Source organism: Acartia tonsa, chromosome 1, assembly GCF_053477335.1.
Source record: "Acartia tonsa isolate MP-2025a chromosome 1, ASM5347733v1, whole genome shotgun sequence".
In the NCBI taxonomy this organism is placed as follows: Eukaryota; Metazoa; Arthropoda; class Copepoda; order Calanoida; family Acartiidae; genus Acartia; species Acartia tonsa.
The window spans coordinates 62890204-62905008 of NC_137260.1; the positions used below are offsets into that span (position 1 = coordinate 62890204).

A 14805-nucleotide genomic window follows, 5' to 3' on the forward strand; every position below is an offset into this window, starting at 1 on the left:
GGAACTATTTTGTTCATCATCAATGGGAATTGTCCTATTCCTTGGTCCCTGCTTAAAACCCTCCCGGAGAACTCAATCGGAGATCTTAAAGTACAACAAGTCACATTTCTTAATTTGTAAAGTAGGATAAAACAATTGATATAGAATGCGTGGATATATTGATAGGGGGAAATTTGTTGACAACTTAGGTTGCTAATATGGGACTTATTTATTGGTTATTCAGTTCATCTAGTAGGAGGAGAGGCGAGGGGATGGAGTAAGGGGGTGGTTGGATGGTGTTATTGTTTTAGCCAGCTGTGAGTATCAATTCATTAGAGTACATGAAAATCCAGTGCAACATTTAAGTAAAAATATCGATTGATAAATCTTCAATTTTTAGATTAAGAATGGGTTTGTGTGCATGTTCCGAAGTAACAACCTGGACCAGAGCAGAGGCCTCACCCTTCATCTACTCAGAGGAAATATTATTAGGATGCTGGATGCTAATCAGTCGGAAATTCAAACCATAAGGTCAGATTATCATTATTATACTTAGTTTGCCATATGATATTGAATTTAATAGGAATAAGCTACAAATAAATGTATAGGTGTTGTGAATGTGATACACTTATATATGTTACATCAATTGTTTATTATCTTTAATCCAAAAGCAAAAAGTATAACACTGTATTATACCAATAAATCAAAATAGTTAATTTCAATGAAAGTACAAACAGTATATTTTGTCGGAAACTGAAGGCAAGGGAGTATTATTATAAAAAAAAGGTAGAACAGGATAAACGGATAGTTTTATCATTCTCTATAGTATCTAGAATTCTCCTTTGTTCTATGTTTGTGAGATAAAATCTCTAAAATGTTTTTTTTTTATATTTTTTGTTGGGGGGACTCTTAAGTACAAGTGTTTAAAATAAGGTTGGGCCGGATATCCGGCCATTTTTAATATACGGCCGGATATTGAAACTATCCGGATACCGGATACCTGGCTGATTTTAATGCCAGATATTCGGTTATCCGGCCGGATATCCAGTAATTTGCCAGATATCGAAAGTTGTCAAGATACCGGCCGGAACTGAATATCCGGCATTAGAAATCAACCGGATATCCGGTATCCGGCCAAAAAAGTATCCGGCCCAACCCTTGTTTAGAATTCAAGGTTACAATTACTACCTGTTTTACCCTATTTTAGATTTCATTTCTTCCATTATTTATGAAAACTATTTTAGAAACTATTTCCCTGGAACACCGTGACTTTATTGTGTCATGAATTGCATGTCCTAATTTAATTAAGTCAAAGCTTGATTTCGTAGTTATTACCACTTATCAATCATTAATCAAACTGCAACGGCATTTTTAACTTTTATTTATTTGAAGATTGTTGTTATTATTAGCGCAGCTACTCATAACTAGAGTATATGTCCTTGTCAGTAAAATTACTACAATTTAATTTTATTAAGGATCTTTACATTTAAGACAATGGAATACAAATTAAAATTAATGATAATAAACAAAATTAACCCTTATGTAGATTAAAAGTTTGTACACTACTATAATTGTACCGAAAGTTTTAAGTACGATGTATGGTTATAAAACTTTGGGTACCAGTGTAATTAACAGTCCAATGTTTCCTCCCTCCCTCCTAAAGTTTTCCTGAATACATTGGACTGTAAATTATATTAACAGTAACAGTAACAAGTCGTTTTCACTCCACAGGGGGAGAATAGGCCGATGACAATTTGTCAGTGTTTCTGTAACAATGTGGCCTGTTTTTGGGCCAAGGCATTTCCCCTACTCTGACTATTTATGTCGCGCACCTGACATAGCAGCAGTAGGAACCGTCGGACCGAGATTCGAACCTATCACCTTCCCGACGACGAGCGGGTGCGCTACGTGTTGACCCACGATCGCGGGTCATAAGTAATAAGTAGTACCCAAAGATTTAAAAACACTGTCTTTCAGTCGTCAATTTAAACTTGGGTATTTTTATAAAATATTGATTGGTTAGAACAAAATAGCGGTGTCCAAACTTTGCCACTAACAATTTGAATCTACAGAAGGGTTAATTTTGTTTCTTTTAATTAATTAGATATGGAACAAGCTTTCTAATCTAATAACATCAAATGTATAAGAATGTAATGAACAAAATTAAGATTAGAGGAGAAAACTAAGGATTACATTTTTTCACACACAAAAAAAAGGAAAGGATTTTAACTTTTTTTCTGGTTTTAGTTTGTTACAAGTTTGGGTTATAGTCCCTTTAGTGGCAACGCTCCATAAGGGGCGTTTCTTCTTAGTTTCACAGTAGCATTTCTCCTATTTCTAGCCCCTGCGGGGGGCTCTAACTCTGCGGGGCAATCACTTAATCCTAACCTATCAAAAGCCATTTTGAAAATACGTCGTTAAGTGCGTTGCCACGAAAGGGACTATACCCCAAGTTTTTATTAGTACTTCACAGTTTGGGGCCTCTGAAATGCGTTATTTTGTGTGTTCATTTTATAAATGAATTGAGTGTAATTGAGTCCACAAAAATCCAGGGAGAGATGGGACATCAGAGATGGCATAAAAAAAACCACGTGGTTTTAATCAAGTGGTTTAAATCAAAATAAAAAAGCTAAAAAAAAACAAAAAAAAACTAAAAAAAACAAAAAACCAAGGTGGGATGGTTTAAATGTTTTTTTTAAAATATTTATACAAAGGCCTGTCTTTCCAGTTATCCTTATACTAAAGTAACAGGATGTTTGTCTGTCTGTGTGTCTGTCTGTCTGTCTGTGTGTACCGAAGGATCTCGCTAACCGCTGAACCGATCGGGTTCTCCTTAACAGGGTAGCTTCTCATAAGTCCCGGGAAGGTTATAACTATTTTGGGGGAGGGTACCACCACCCTCCCAAGAGAAATGACAAAAAAATCAAAAAAAATTTAAATTTAGGGGAGACTTCAACGTCAAATAAGGTGGTATTGTACATTAAAAATTAACTTTAACAAACAACAACATTTAAAGTGCCACTAGAGGCCTCTAGGGGCGTAGCCGCTAGTATCCTTATGTTTGTTTGTGTGTTTGTATGTTTGTACCGAAGGATCTCGCTAACCGCTGAACCGATTGGGTTCTCCTTAACAGGGTAGCTTCTCATAGGTCCCGGGAAGGTTTATAACTATTTTCTTTGGGGGTGGGACACCCCCAACCCCCCCAAAAAATGAAAAATCCCCCCCTCCAAAAAAAAATTTTTTTAACTAAAATTAAAAATGAGGAGGGGGGGCAAAACCCCCCCGCAAAAAAAAAAAAAAAATTTTGCCCCCCCCAAATTTTTTTTTATTTTTTCTTTTAAAATATAAAATAAAAAATTTGATTATTAAATTCGACTCTCTCCTCCTCAAGTGCCCCTAGTCTTTTTATAATGTAAAAAATACAGTCAAAAACATAAATACCTGATTCAAAATTCTTTTAATAGTTTAAATCTTTATTCTAACCCCTTTATACAAAATTAGAATACTATAATTTGGATATTATTAAAAAAAACCAAAAAAAACTGGTTTTTATTAATAAAAACCAATAAAAACCGGTTTAAACCAAAAACAAACAAACTGGTTTGTTCTTTTTAAAAAAAAACCGGGTTTTTCCCATCCCTGTGGGACATTGTACTTTAAATTACACTGGTATTCAAGATTATATATAAAACAACGTTATCTCATTTGCTGGCTTACAAACCTTGGGTACTTTTATATTATTTGAATTGGTTGGTTCCAAATTTTTTATATAATTTTATTTTACAGAAGGGTAATTTTGTATATCATCATTTGGGATGTACATCAAATACTCGTCCATTGTCTAATCCCTTAAGCCCTGGCAAAAATTCCTGGGTTCCTAATCCATTAATGTATCTAGCCTTTTAAGCTTAGATTTTGAAAATCAAAACTCGGTAAAGAGGTACTTGCTTACATGTAGTAGACTGGAGCACCGAAAACCACCCCCCCCCCCCGCTTAGTTTTGACAAAAATCAAAAATAAGGGGGGGGTAGTTTTTTAATGTCTGGAAAACGGCAAGGAGGAAAAAAGCTCAGCAAGGCAAAGACTTAACCCCCCCCTTAATTTTGAAGAAAATCAAAAATAAGGGGGGGGTAGTTTTTTCACTGTACAACACGCCAGAAAGTTGAGTGAGGTAAATCAAGAAAATCCAGTATACCAGAGGGGAAACCTTATTACAGGGACATTCATGTTTTGGGGCATAATTTCCTTATTTATTGACTGATTTTAGTAATTGATGTATCCCTGAACAGAAAATGAAAATAAGGAGGAGGGGGGCCAGTAAAAGGTTTTAATTTTGCGCAAAAACATGAATATCCCTGTAATAAGGTTTCCCCTCTGGTATACTGGATTTACTTGATTTACCTCACTCAACTTTCTGGCGTGTTTTACAGTGAAAAAACTACCCCCCCCTTATTTTTGATTTTCTTCAAAATTAAGGGGGGGGGTTAAAAACTACCCCCCCCTTATTTTTGATTTTTGTCAAAACTAAGCGGGGGGTTAAAAAACTACCCCCCCCTTATTTTTGATTTTTGTCAAAACTAAGCGGGGGGGGGGGGGTTTTCGGTGCTCCGGTCTTCACATGTAAGCAAGCACCCAAAACTCCTAATTATCTAAATTTTTCAGGGATGTAATAAGTTGTCGGTGGCCGTACCCCATCCAGGATGACCATAGGATAAACTCACCATCTGGAGATGTTGACACATCTGTGGACAAAGCTAAAGCTGCTGATGTTGAAACGGCTGATGAGAAAGGAGCCGTGGATGAACAAACTGTCGAGATTGATCTCAAAGAGGATCTGGATGATAATCAAATTATGGTAATTTTTGATCTGTGATTATCAATAGAAATAGAAATTCTTTTTTCATAGGATTGTTTAAATACAAGTTAATATCAATAATTATAAATAATATGAAAAAATGTTTGAAAAATATTGTCATCAAATCGCTAAATATGACACTTTTCTTGAATAGCTCTAGATTTTCATGTATTTTGATATAGTAGTACTCGCAGCTGGCTAAATCAACGATTCCCCCCATCAAACCCCTTGACAAATAAATGAGGTGTATATTAGCAAGCTAAATTGACTACGCGTACATACATATTCTATGAACAAAAAATTTAGGTAATATTTCTTAAGCAAGAAAATAGAAAAATAGAGATAAAATCAAATTCTTAAATTTATTATGGTAGAATACCAATTTATTGTTTAAGGATTGGGAATGGCGAGTTAAGCGGTACCCGTGGCGCATCTCATACGGGGCCAAACTGGTTGACCGGACAGCCAGCAGGATGGCCAGGCTGGTCAAACTTCCTGCTCCCAGGCATCATGACTTGGAGAGTGCAAAATCAATGCTGATTTTCTGTATCAAGGTAGGAGTAATCACAGTACTAATTAGCAAGGAGGGAGGGGACATTAGGCTTGCTATTACGCAAGTCCCCAAAGTTTTATTGTAACGTTTTCTTACTCGTTTGCTTGACTTCGGCGACTTTTTTATTAATTTTGATTGGTTGGTTCATTAAGTTGAGTGTCTAAACGTCTCAACCATTAATTGTAATCTACAGAAGTAATAATAACCATTGGGGGTGTACATGAATTGATCGGCATTTGTCTTATCCCTCTAGATCCCTGACTAATAATCTTATATAAAACTTGACCCATGTACTTCATTTTTAATTGTAGGAGTTGGCCCAGCAGGGTGGATGGAGGTTTGTTGGAGGTATCAACTACAATCACACAGCATATCTCCAGTTCATCAAGTAAACAACATGTTTCTCCAGTTCATCAAGTAAACAACATGTATCTCCAGTTGATCAAGTAAACAACAGGGTGGATGGAGGTTTGTTGGAGGTATCAACTATAATCACACAGCTTATCTCCAGTTTATCAAGTAAACAACATGTATTTCCAATTCATCAAGTAAACAACACGTATCTCAAGTTCATCAAGTAAACAACATGTTTCTCAAGTTCATCAAGTAAACAACATGTTTCTCAAGTTCATCAAGTAAACAACATGTATCTCATCGCTTTACATGACAACTCTATAGTCAACAAAACAACAGTAAAAAAAGAAATTCAACAAAAAGTAGGTATTATCTTTTTTTAACCATCAAACAAATCTAGGGTTGTCTGAAAAAGGGGAGATTCTACGAAGTGTCCTGTGTGAATTATTAACACAATACAATCGTGGAACATCCCCTTTTATTAATGTAATGAATATATATCTTACTTTTTTATACTTCTTATAACATCCAATTTCAGTGGTGTAAATTCTGCAAATTTGACCCTGCTAGGGTGGGGGGAGGGGGGGGGTTGGGAGAAAAAAAAAAAATATAATAATATGTTGTTTGGGGGAAAAAAATGTAAAAAAAATAAGAGAAAATTAAGATTAAAACGTTACACTAAAAACTTTTTTTCATTTTTCTCCCCTCCTTGGTGAAAAAAACAAAGAATATATGGGAGGGTGGAATAATATGAATAAGAGTTCTGAAAATATTTTCCCCCTTCCTTGCTAAAAAATAACTAGGAGGGAAAAAAAAAGAAAAAATTTCAGCAGGGGAAAAAATGAATTATGTGCACAATATACACCCCTGTCCAATTTAGAAATAGAAACATTATCAAAATTTAAATTTTTCTAATAGAATAGTATTATTGTTGTAACATTTAGTGAATGTATGAAAATATGTATAGTATAGATGTGCCAATTAATAGAAACAATTTAGACCTTTCAAAAATATCAAATAGGACCATTCAAATGTAACTAGTCTAAATAAAAAAGCTTGAAATTACTTAAAATGTAGGTATACCTATCTATCTTTTTATTACCTATGCGCAGGGAGGGAGTGGACATTGGACTATACATTATTATGTTTTTATAAGCATGTCTTGAAAATTTTGAGGACTTTTATTGAGTCATAATTTGTTAATGGTAATACAATCTAGAAGTTTTCATTTTTTTTTCATCAATTCTAATCTCCAGGGGGGTCATTTTTTTATCATCAATGGGGTGTGTTTATCATTTTTATTGTAAATTATCTTATCCCTTTGAAACCCTGCATACATATATGGTAGAATATGAGTAAACCTGAGCTTAGATAGGTAAATCTAAATTTGTAATTTTAGATATATTTTGATGTTAGATAAAGAATGATAGATTATTAATATTATTTCAAATAATCATAACTCATATAAATAGAGCTTATTAAAAAAACCTTTGCCTGATAAGTATAACATTTAGTGATCTCTTAGAAACAATTTCAAATAACAATATGAATGTTTAACAATATCTAAATCATAGATTTGAATTAAAATCTCACAAATGAAGTTCCCTTTTCTACCATATAGTTTTCAAAATATCAAAATTAAACTCCTGTGATTAATGCTTACATTTAATTATTATATTTAAAGACCTACCCCTAAACTAAAATGAAGATATTAAAAATATTTGAAAAGAATGTACGCTTGTGCAAGATATTAAAAATAAGTGTTAATCATATTAAAAGATTTGTTATCATGCAGTATACAATGGTAATTGATCGGTTAGGTTCATTTTGCGGATTTGTACAGCAATTAATATGTATATTGTACACTTAACTAAACAAGATACATGTTTTTAAAAGACTTTTCAATGAATTATTGAGCAATAGTCGAACTTTAACTTGAAATTCTATATTTAAAAAAAATTAGATTTTAATCTTTCAAAAACAATGTGAAATTCGTGCACTTTGTGTTTGATTAGCTAAACAATTATAAGTCAGTAGTACATTTAAGAAGCTTTACAAATCTTGAAATAAGTCTTTCCGACCCCTTAGTAATTAACTAATAAGTATAGACTATAATAGAATAGTTATTTAAAACATCGTATTATAGACAGCTTTCCGCGGATACTAAAATGAAAAGTTTAAGATTAAAACCAGTTTTGGTAACTTCTATTTATGATCGGGCTAACAAAACTGTCATCATTCGTGGAAAACTGTTTTTAATACGATGCTATACATGATTTTTTAGTATGGCAAAGAACCGGTTTTAATCCAGCGGATATTGATCAGTTTCAAAGCCAAACTGGAAAATGTCATTCCAAATAGTACAACATAAACCAATCCCTACCGTCTTTCCCACCAAATACAAAAATCGAAAACTATCAAAATTATCAAATGGCATTTATTCATAGTACAAATTTACATCTTTTACTTTAAAGCATTTTCATTTATCTAATATTTCATTTTTCTATTTTATTTATTATTAATTTGAGTATCTCTTAAAGTAGTAAGTTTAAGCTCTGCTATTTTGTACAGGGTGGTATAGGACAATGGGCGGTGTATTTTGTCCCCAAAGTGTTATGATAACGTTTTCTAATTCGTTGGATTAACAGCTTTGAGAACTTTAATTGTATTTTGATTCTTTGGTTCATTTAGTTTAATGGCTATATGTTTTAACGACTAATTGTAATCTATACAAGGGGTAATTTTGTGTATTAAAATTTTTCAGCCTTTGTCTTTTACCTTTAGATCCTTGTATTTTGTAAGTAAACATTCTTGTTGTAATGAGCTTAGTAAATTGTAATACCATAAAGAATACACTAATTTGTACGATACCATCGGTAGAGAATGCAGTATAATAGACTAAAACCATACATTGAATTGAATAAAGACGCCTAAAACCATCCCGCTGGCTATATCAAGCTTTCATAAAAGGAAAAAATTTAATATATTCAGTGGTGAATGTGATATGTGAATTATAGGTTGCTTTTAAATTTTTAATTTAAGTTTTTTATTGATCATGGGAAGGTTTTAAGCTATCTAATAGGTGAAAACTATTTTACTATTTTTAGTAAGAAATGGTTTAGCTCCGCCTATATAGCAAACCAATATATTATAACGTACAGTCTAACGTACAAATTAGTAAAGTCTTTGTATTGTATCTCTGTATATTTCTAGTCTTCCCTTTACGTCAATTGCACACATCAAAAATATTTTTGGCCTAATAATATTTATTTATTATTTTTGCTAAATACTCATTAATATATGTTTAACAAGGACAAATACATTCATACGTGGCGCAGCAATAACAAGCTAACATCCATAGAGGATAGCTTTAAAATCAGACACAAGAGCTGGATCTTTAAATCATTTTAGTGATGAGCCAGATCGGGGTAAGCAAACTTTCCACCAATGAAATGCCGCGCTGTGATTGGCGTAAATTCGGCGCACCACAAACTGGCTCACCACTAAAATGATTTAAAGATCCAGCTAAGGACAGTTAAGGTCTTGATTATGAATTCTCTTTTGATATTTTACCTTATAGTCCTAGGAATTATATGAAAAGTATAATTATATAATACAAAAAGTTACAAATAAGCCATGTTTAAATGGACGTACGGACTTTCTTGTAACGGTTATAGAGTTGCTAAGCTTTCACCAAGCAAAGTTTGAAATCGATAGGACAATTCTAACATGTCTAAATTAACGATAAAGCTAACAGTTACGGATGGACTTAATTATTGAAAATATTTGCTGCAATATTTATAGATAAGCTGCACTAAAAAATATTAAAAGGTTTAAAAAATACACTTTGTGGATAAAAAGATATGCAAAAATAAAATAAATATGCTTTAAATAATTGTGAAAATTTTTATTATGACCGGTTAATTTTTATTTAGGTTATTTTTTCATAATTTATGTATATATGTGATTATTAGAATATTGTTATTATTTTTCAATGAATTTTTTCCCATGTGCCAATCTTTATTTAGAAATAAGTGTAAATTGAACGTGCAGATTGTTTTTTTTTATGGGGGGGGGGGGGGAAGCTGCTTTTTTAGTTTTCGAATTGTCTGTTAGTCGAGGATTTATTGTTGTGTGACACGATTATCTGTACGACTTCGGCAACTCAAGGCTAAAAAAAAACTGGTTTTAATCTTATAATTGTACATTCTTTATCCGCGGAAAGCCGTCTTTAATACGATGCGAGAAATAACTATTCTCGTATTCATTCAAATCCGGTGGATAGGAACCGGTTCTCATCAATACGAAACAACTTTGTCTAACATCGTATTATATCCAGCTTTCTACGAATATAAAAATGTACAATCATAAGATTAAAACCAGTTATTTTAGCCGGTGCTTTCAGCACATTCTTTATCCGCGGAAAGCTGTTTATAATACGATGCGAGAAATAACTATTCCAGTATGGCTTCGAAACCGTTTATTATACGCGCACTGGATTAGAATCAGTTGAAAAATCACGTGTAGCAGCGAATTACAAATAATTTTCCGCGAATTTTAAAACAAAAATCATACAATTAAAAACAGTTGTATTAGCCCCAAGTGGCCAAATGGCGTTGAACGAGATCCTTCGGTACAGACAGACAGACATCGTTCTACTTTGTATTATAGATAGGATAAGGGATGCTACTAATTCTTTTAAAAGCGCAGTTGTAAATCCTAAAATCTCTGGGGATGAGACAATGGACGATAAATTGATGTTTACCTCTCAATATGAACAAAATTATTACTTAAGTAGACCCCAAGGTTTTATAATAACGTGTTCTTTGGGGACTACTTGAATTTTGATTGGTTTATAAAAATAAAGTAGAGTGTCCAAACGTACTAACCCCCTAATTGTAATCTACAATAGGGGTAATTTTGTGTATCATTATTGGGGATGTACATCAATTTTTTCAGGCATTGTGTTATCCCTTTAGATCCCTGGAGATTCGTATTATAAGGAAATTAAATTATCGGACATACCATTTTTATGCATTATGTAAATGTATTCTTAATTAAAAGATAGGCAAAACAAAGTTTGTTTTACCTTTTAAGTGTTCATTAAAAATCAGAAGTGAACAGGGGGAGGGAGGTGCCATTGGACTAATAATATACTTTTCCCAAAATTTTCGTTTTCTCATTCGTTGTCTTACAAACTTAAGAGACTAATTCAGAATTGATTGGGTTATGCTAACTAACAATGTTCAAGAATTTCCACCTAGAATTCTAATATACAGAAGGGTAATTTTGTTTCTCGTATTCATTCGAATCTGGTGGATAGGAACCGGTTCTCATCCATACGAAAAAACTATGTCTAGCATCGTATTATATCCAGCTTTCGGGGCTAAAAAAAACTGGCTTTAATCTTATAATTGTACATTCTATATCCGCGGAAAGCCGTTTATAATACGATGAAAGAAATAACTATAATTGTTTCCATAATTTCTTAGTCCATTATCTTGTACCTAGAAACTGGATTTATGACTAAGATATTACAACGTGTCATACATAAATAAAAGACTATAATGGCTTCTACTGCTGCTATGTCAGGCACTTGTCAAACGTACAATTTTCTTGACCTGTAAACAGGCGATAATCGTTACAATTCTAAGGACTTACAGAAAATGGTCGCACAAACAAAGTGTTATTTCTTATAAGGTTGTTAAACAAAAGTTAGCTTGATGATAAATCCTTAAAAAGACCAACATCAATACAGCGCAGGAACGATCCTACCATATTAGTAGTTAGAAAGCGTACATATTTAAAAAATCGTCTGTCTAATTATGATTCATTTAATCCTAAATCTTCGTCTAAGTTCCTTTTAAGTTTCAACTATTCTTTGTGTGATGGGTCATCTATGGTAATAATTCTGTTTAAGATGATATTTTTAGAAATGGATGTAGAATATACGTGGATATAATGTTTATGGGAAAAATTGTCGTCACTTTAGGTTGCTAACATAGAACTCTCTTATTGGTCAGTTCCTTTATCCAATAGGAGGGGATGGAGGTTATCGTCATTTTAGAATGCTGATTGTTTCACTTTATTAGAAAACATGAAAATCTGGTGTAAAATCCATGAAAAAATATATTATTTTTTAAAGAAAAAATTTACCTATTTTGTTATTTAATATAATATAATTTTATATTTATTTTAAAAATACTCCAGCCTCAATAAATAAGTAATAATAATTAATAGGAAAATCACAATTATAATTTATAATTACATTTATTTACATTTTGTTTTATCAATAATAATATAATTAATTTTTTTTATATATAATAAATATAATAGTTATTTATCGCATCGTATTATAGACTGGTTTCCGCGTATAATAAAATAATTTCTAGTTTAGTTCCAACTAAATAGATATTGATTTTGTGATTTTTATTTTATTATTCGTGGAAAATTGACTATGATACGATACATGATTTTTCATTATGTGCTCAGAACCGGTTCTAATCCAGCGGATAATAATAGGTTTCAAAGCCACACTAAAAAATATACATTCTTCCATAGCTAGAAAGACATCGAGGTAAAATAATTCTCGGAAATTCCACCTCAACCGATTGTGGACATTTTTTGGGGGAGGGTTTAATAATTGAAAATAAAAGTGGAGTTTTAGTGGTCCATTTTTCGGTTCTAGGGTAATATAATTTTTAAAATAAAATAAATAAATCTCAAATCTGCATAGCATAAGTGATATTCTTATCCTAAATAATTTTTAACAAGTAAAATATTACTTCTGTTTTATTTTATTTCAATTTAACGTTTAATTGACTGTATTTAATTCTCTATCTGTTCTGTTATATAAAAAAAATCATGGGATCAATTCCTTTCTGTTGGGCCTTTAGCACCCAGGGGCTAATAACTAGGGTTGAGCCGGATATCCGGTAATTTGCCGGATATCAAACGTTGGCCAGAGCCGGATATCCGGCATTAAAAATCAGCCTGATATCCGGTACCCGGCCCAACCCTACCAAATAATAATGGATAATTCTCTGCTTTTTATTCACGTTTCCGGGGACATTTTAAATAACCTGCCAAATGCCTAAAATGTTTATAAAAAGGACAAAAAAATATATTCTAGATACATATTTTAGTCATCTTTATTTTCTAATAAAATAAAATTGATTCCTATATTTTCTTCCTCTTAAATCCAAATGAAGATTGAAAAGGTTAATATGAAGATATTTTTCGGTTTCTATCATTTATTATCTGTTTTCTGTTAGAAATATAAAGTTCTTACGTCCTTAATATCCCGCAAATGGCCATTTGAGCATTCGAACACCCCCTTTTCTATTTCTTGAAAAAACATATATTTTCTATCCCAAAGTTAGTGTTATGTAGTAATTAGAATATCGTCATAGCGGTTTAATGTCAACCATGGCCACTTTTGTTAGACACCATATAGTCGACAAATATCAAGACAAAAATAAACCAATTATATTTTTATCGACCCTATATTAGAGTAAAACACTAAAGGGAGAAAGGGTTAAATAACTGTATCTCCTCATTGCAACCGCCTTGTGCAACCTTTTTGTTTTGGGTCATTGAAATCAACCAATGGTATCGCTTATATTGACACAGCCAAGTAGCAGAAAATAATTTAGAAGTAGACGAAAGAGTTATTTGAAAAAAGAAGGGAGGTAGTTGTCTGTATATACATCTATACTATAGATCTGTAGAGTTTGACACTATAATTCTAATTTGAGGGGGGGGGGGGGAAGAAGTAGAGGGGGTTTTGTTTGGTTCAACAATCGATTGAAGGGATATTATCGTTCTTATTTCTAAATCTAAACCTTAATATATGAATGATTTTAGTTTTGGAATGGGGGGGGGGGGGGTATAATCCCTTTCAAAACTATTGGCATTCTTGGCATATACAATTATGGTTATGTTCTTATTAATGAAAAAATGGTTGCGGCTTTCATAATATCATCACATTTGTTAGAAAACTTTGGGTACCAGTGTAATTTACAGTCCAATGATCTCTACTCATATGAACAGAACAGACAAAGAATTAAGTAAAGTTCCAAATAAATGTTAAGTTGATTCATATTGCTCATAAATAACCTTAATTTTATTATTTTTAAATTAGAGTAACTAAGGTTTTAATGTTTCTATATAATGTATTAACTTAAAAATTAAAATTAAAAAGTTTAAAAATTGTAGGATTGTCGATATACATTGCTTTTATATACATATTCATAGGTTTGAATAATAAAAAGATATAATACCAATTTGTAGCTGGTCAAAGTGTCAAAAAAAATCAGCCTTATGACTTCATAAAAATGAGTGATTATCCATCTTTTTTTTAGGGTTTTTTCTCCTCTCATCTCCCTCATTTTTATGACGTCACATTGCTGATTTTTGAGGTACTTTGTCCAGCTACTTCAATTTTTAAAAAATATTGTTGAAAATTCTCTTGATCCTCCTAATCAAGAAATTCAACAATATTAAAAGATTTCTTATTTTTGATCAAGAACATGCTTATTCATATTTGAGTAGAGTTCTAAAAATATACTAAATTCAAATTGCTTTAAATTTTAAATAGTAATAAATGTTTGTTTTAAAACTAAACAAAAAGTATGGTTTGAAATCAAAATTATTTTTCTGTATTATAGTATCTTGTTATTTTTTGTGTACTTGTTTACGGTACAAATATTGTACATTAGAGGCATTGTCACCAGGGAGGGTATGGACAATGGGTAATAAATTAATCTACACCACTTACTTCCCCCATTAATAGCAGTTTTCAGGGAAAAATTAATTTATCATCCATTATCCCATCCCTGTATATATAATACTTTTTGGGTTGTGTATCATGAAATCATCGCTGGTAAACAAAGTGTGGGGCCATTGCGCCGTTCTGAAAAAAATAGTACATATATTTAATCATGGACGTCCAATGGTGGGGGTAAAGGTGCGTTTACCCCCTTAAACTTTGAAACCACTCATTTTACTTCCCTCAAAATTAAAAAAAAATACTTTCGATTACCCGCCTAGAACTTTTAAAACC

The 14805-nt window shown here is 32.2% G+C and overlaps 2 protein-coding genes across 2 annotated transcripts in view; one reads left to right on the forward strand and one right to left on the reverse strand.

The window, feature by feature from the left end:
* LOC145328425 (uncharacterized) overlaps positions 1 to 6266 on the forward strand; it is a 31181-nt gene extending 24915 nt beyond the window's left edge. Inside the window, exons 15-18 of the mRNA XM_080172116.1 lie at positions 380 to 510; positions 4642 to 4834; positions 5230 to 5388; positions 5699 to 6266. Of these exons, the coding sequence (XP_080028242.1) occupies positions 380 to 510; positions 4642 to 4834; positions 5230 to 5388; positions 5699 to 5779 (564 nt within the window). The 3' untranslated portion in view covers positions 5780 to 6266. The remainder of the gene's footprint in view (positions 1 to 379; positions 511 to 4641; positions 4835 to 5229; positions 5389 to 5698) is intronic.
* Positions 6267 to 11855: 5589 nt separating this feature from the next.
* Positions 11856 to 14805, reverse strand: part of LOC145326325 (uncharacterized) — a 29029-nt gene continuing 26079 nt past the window's right edge. Inside the window, exon 7 of the mRNA XM_080169620.1 lies at positions 11856 to 14655. Within this exon, the coding sequence (XP_080025746.1) occupies positions 14617 to 14655 (39 nt within the window). The 3' untranslated portion in view covers positions 11856 to 14616. The remainder of the gene's footprint in view (positions 14656 to 14805) is intronic.